Source organism: Plasmodium gaboni, chromosome 9 (assembly GCF_001602025.1).
Source record: "Plasmodium gaboni strain SY75 chromosome 9, whole genome shotgun sequence".
Classification (NCBI taxonomy): domain Eukaryota; phylum Apicomplexa; class Aconoidasida; order Haemosporida; family Plasmodiidae; genus Plasmodium; species Plasmodium gaboni.
Window position 1 is genome coordinate 1156146 of NC_031489.1, and position 3050 is coordinate 1159195.

Here is a 3050-nt window from a genome sequence, read left to right on the forward strand (position 1 = left end):
AATCCTTTAATAAAAAACAAACAAATAAACAAATAAATGAACAAATAAATAACCAAATAAATGAACAAATAAATGAACAAATAAATGAACAAATAAATGAACAAATAAATGAACAAATAAATGAACAAATAAATGAACATATATGTAATATTTAAACGTACAATATATCACTGAACAAAATTGGATTTATATATATATATAATATTAAATTAGGGGGGGGAAAGAATTTTCGCTAATATTAAAATGGACCATATGAAGAATATTATTATAAATATTCTATAAAAATGTATAATTATATTTATTATATAAACACTTTATGTTTGCTATTTATATTATTTATTTATTATTATTTTTTTTTTACTCATGTTTAATATATATATGTATATGTAATTTTTCTATGTGGGCCTATCTGTGTAAGCCTTCTTTTAAACATGAACTTTTTTTTTGGAAAATATATTTTATCCCATTTATAAATTAATTAAAACAATACAAACACGTTTTTTTCTCATATGAAAAATTATTTAATTTGTGTCTATTATTAGAAATATTTTATAAAATTAAATTATGGATATTATATTTATATATATTTCTTAATGAACTACAAAAATAAAAAAATATATATATATATATATATATAGTCACACAGACAAGGAAAGAATAGTTTTTTTTTCTTTTATTTTTTTTTGAAAGGACATATTATTTCTTTAATTAACAATTAGAAAAAAAAATTGATTGACATATTACTCTTTTAATTCTTAAATTTTATAATTTTGCTTAATATGATAAGTAATAAAATATCATATTTAAAAAAAAAAAACCAAAAATAGGTCCCGTATATATTATTATATGTATGTATATTTTTTTTCTGTTACAATGTTAGAAAGTTAACACATATAATTAAAAATTATAAAATAATTTTTCAAATTAAAAGAATAAATAAAATATATATATATATATATACATATACATATACATATACATATTATATTCCCACACAATATTTTATACCTATTTCTTTTCATTTTTTTATATTCCTTTCAAGGATAAATTAAATATACAAAATAAAAAAATAAAAAAAAAATAGATATTTTTTTTCCTGAACGTTCAGGTAAAAATAAACAAGTTTCATTATTTTTTTTTTTTTTTTTTTTTTTATATAAATATAAAATGTAATATTTACAACTAGCTATAAAAAAATGTTATATAGCCAATTACAAAATAAATAAAAAAATGTTTTTTAATTTTTTTGAAGAAATCCCTGTTTTTTAATATATAAAGAAATGTTATTTTTATTTACCAAAGGATCTGAATTTTTTATGAAATGGAAATGGCATACTACAAAGAATATATGTACTTTGACAAATGTGTTTTTATCAAAACATCCTTATAAGCCTAAAACGAGGGAAATTATTCATCCTCATATGACTCCACCAGAACATTTGGCACCATCAGATTGTTTTGAAGCGAAAACAGGTGAATTGCAGCAGTATATTCCGAACAATTATTATCGTGTTAAATGGATTGAGTCTTTAAGAAGTGGTGAATATTTAGGGGAGGATTACCCATGGAATTTGCTTCCAAATTGGAAATATTGGAGAAAACGAAAGTACAATGTTAAATATGAAGAAATTCCTTGGTTTATTTCGAAGGTAAAGGGAGTTTCTTATTATAAAAGATTAAATGTGTGGATGGTCCAATGGGTGGAAAATGGGGTACATCGAATCAGAAGGTTTAGGTGTGCATTTGGTTTATTACAAGCCAAGCTGGCTGCTGAACAATTCAGGAAAAAATTGGAAGAGGCAGGTAGAGTTGATAACAGAAAAACGGAAAGGCAAATTAGAATGGATTACATACAAAAGAAGGATGAGAGATTATTGAGAAAGAAAAAATATTCAAAGATATCCAAGGGGCAATTTTGATCAAAAGAAAAAAAAATATATATATATTACATATATTTGTATATATTTTTATTTTTATTTTAATTTTAATTTTAATTTTCATTTTAATTTTCATTTTTATTTTTTTTGTTTTTTTAATAACACAATTAACAATAAAATGTTACAATAAAAAAAAAAAAAAAATAATAATAATAATTAGAGAAATTTTTATGTATATATAAATACATACACATACATATAAATTTATATGCATATTAAAGAATATTTTGTTGTAATAAAAAATGGGAAAATTGTTATAATTAAAAAAATATATATATATATATATATATATATATATTTATTTTGATACACTTGATATTTTGGAGTAGATAAAATGGTTAATTTTTATATTGTCATATATTTTAATATTTTTTTATGCGTTTTCAAAAAACATTCTTTTAATTTCTGGTGTACAATATTCGATGGCTAGTTTGAGACGTACATCCAAAGTATTATCACAATTAATTTTTCTATTTGGTGTAGTTAAGATAATACCTCCAAGACATGAGTTTCCTTCATTATCTGGTGTAGGTGGTGGTGGTAGATAGTTTCCTGATTTATCTAATTCTATTTTAACTGTTTTTGTGATATTGAATTGTTTTTTTAATTTGTCTGTATATTTTGAAACAGCTTCATTTAATGAGCTTTCAACAATAGCTTTGTCTATATCTCTACATCGAACAATAACATGTGGTTCTTGCATATAGAATAAAGATTGTACTATTAAATCTACAATAAGGTTTTTATATTTATCTTTATCTTTATATAAATCATTTAATTTATCACTACTAATTTTATATATTTCTTTAAAAACTTGATCTTTTGCACACATTTTCTTTAATCTAGCTTTGTTTATAGCTGATGATCTAGCAATAGATCTTTTAATTTCCATTTGTTTAGCTTTTTTCTGAAATTCTACACGTATCTTTTCTTTCATCTTTTGAACTATTCTTAATTTTTCAATATTAAAATCTTCTAAAGCTTTTGCTTCAATTTCATGTGCTTTATCCTTGGCTTCATTCAAGATGAAGTTCACCATTTGTTGGATTTGTTTTTGAGCTTCTGCATCATCCTAAAAAAAAAAAAAAAAAAAAAAAAAAAAAAAAAAAAAAT

General features: G+C 21.2%; 3 protein-coding genes across 3 annotated transcripts in view; 2 read left to right on the forward strand and 1 right to left on the reverse strand.

Moving 5' to 3' along the window:
• The window catches only part of PGSY75_0934300 (hypothetical protein), a gene marked incomplete at both ends in the record, with an annotated part of 534 nt that extends 379 nt beyond the window's left edge, over positions 1–155 (forward strand). Inside the window, one exon of the mRNA XM_018785747.1 lies at positions 1–155. This exon is cut by the window's left edge and continues 379 nt beyond it. Within this exon, the coding sequence (XP_018642088.1) occupies positions 1–155 (155 nt within the window).
• Positions 156–1316: 1161 nt separating this feature from the next.
• Positions 1317–1919, forward strand: PGSY75_0934400 (putative transcription factor with AP2 domain(s); the record flags this gene model as incomplete). The annotated part of the gene is made up of 1 exon (XM_018785748.1): positions 1317–1919. One exon carries the CDS (start codon positions 1317–1319, stop codon positions 1917–1919), a length of 603 nt encoding a protein of 200 aa, XP_018642089.1.
• A 391-nt stretch (positions 1920–2310) lies between these two features.
• PGSY75_0934500 (putative vacuolar ATP synthase subunit e) lies at positions 2311–2976 on the reverse strand (the record flags this gene model as incomplete). The annotated part of the gene is made up of 1 exon (XM_018785749.1): positions 2311–2976. One exon carries the CDS (start codon positions 2974–2976, stop codon positions 2311–2313), a length of 666 nt encoding a protein of 221 aa, XP_018642090.1.
• Between the last annotated feature and the right edge of the window lie 74 nt (positions 2977–3050).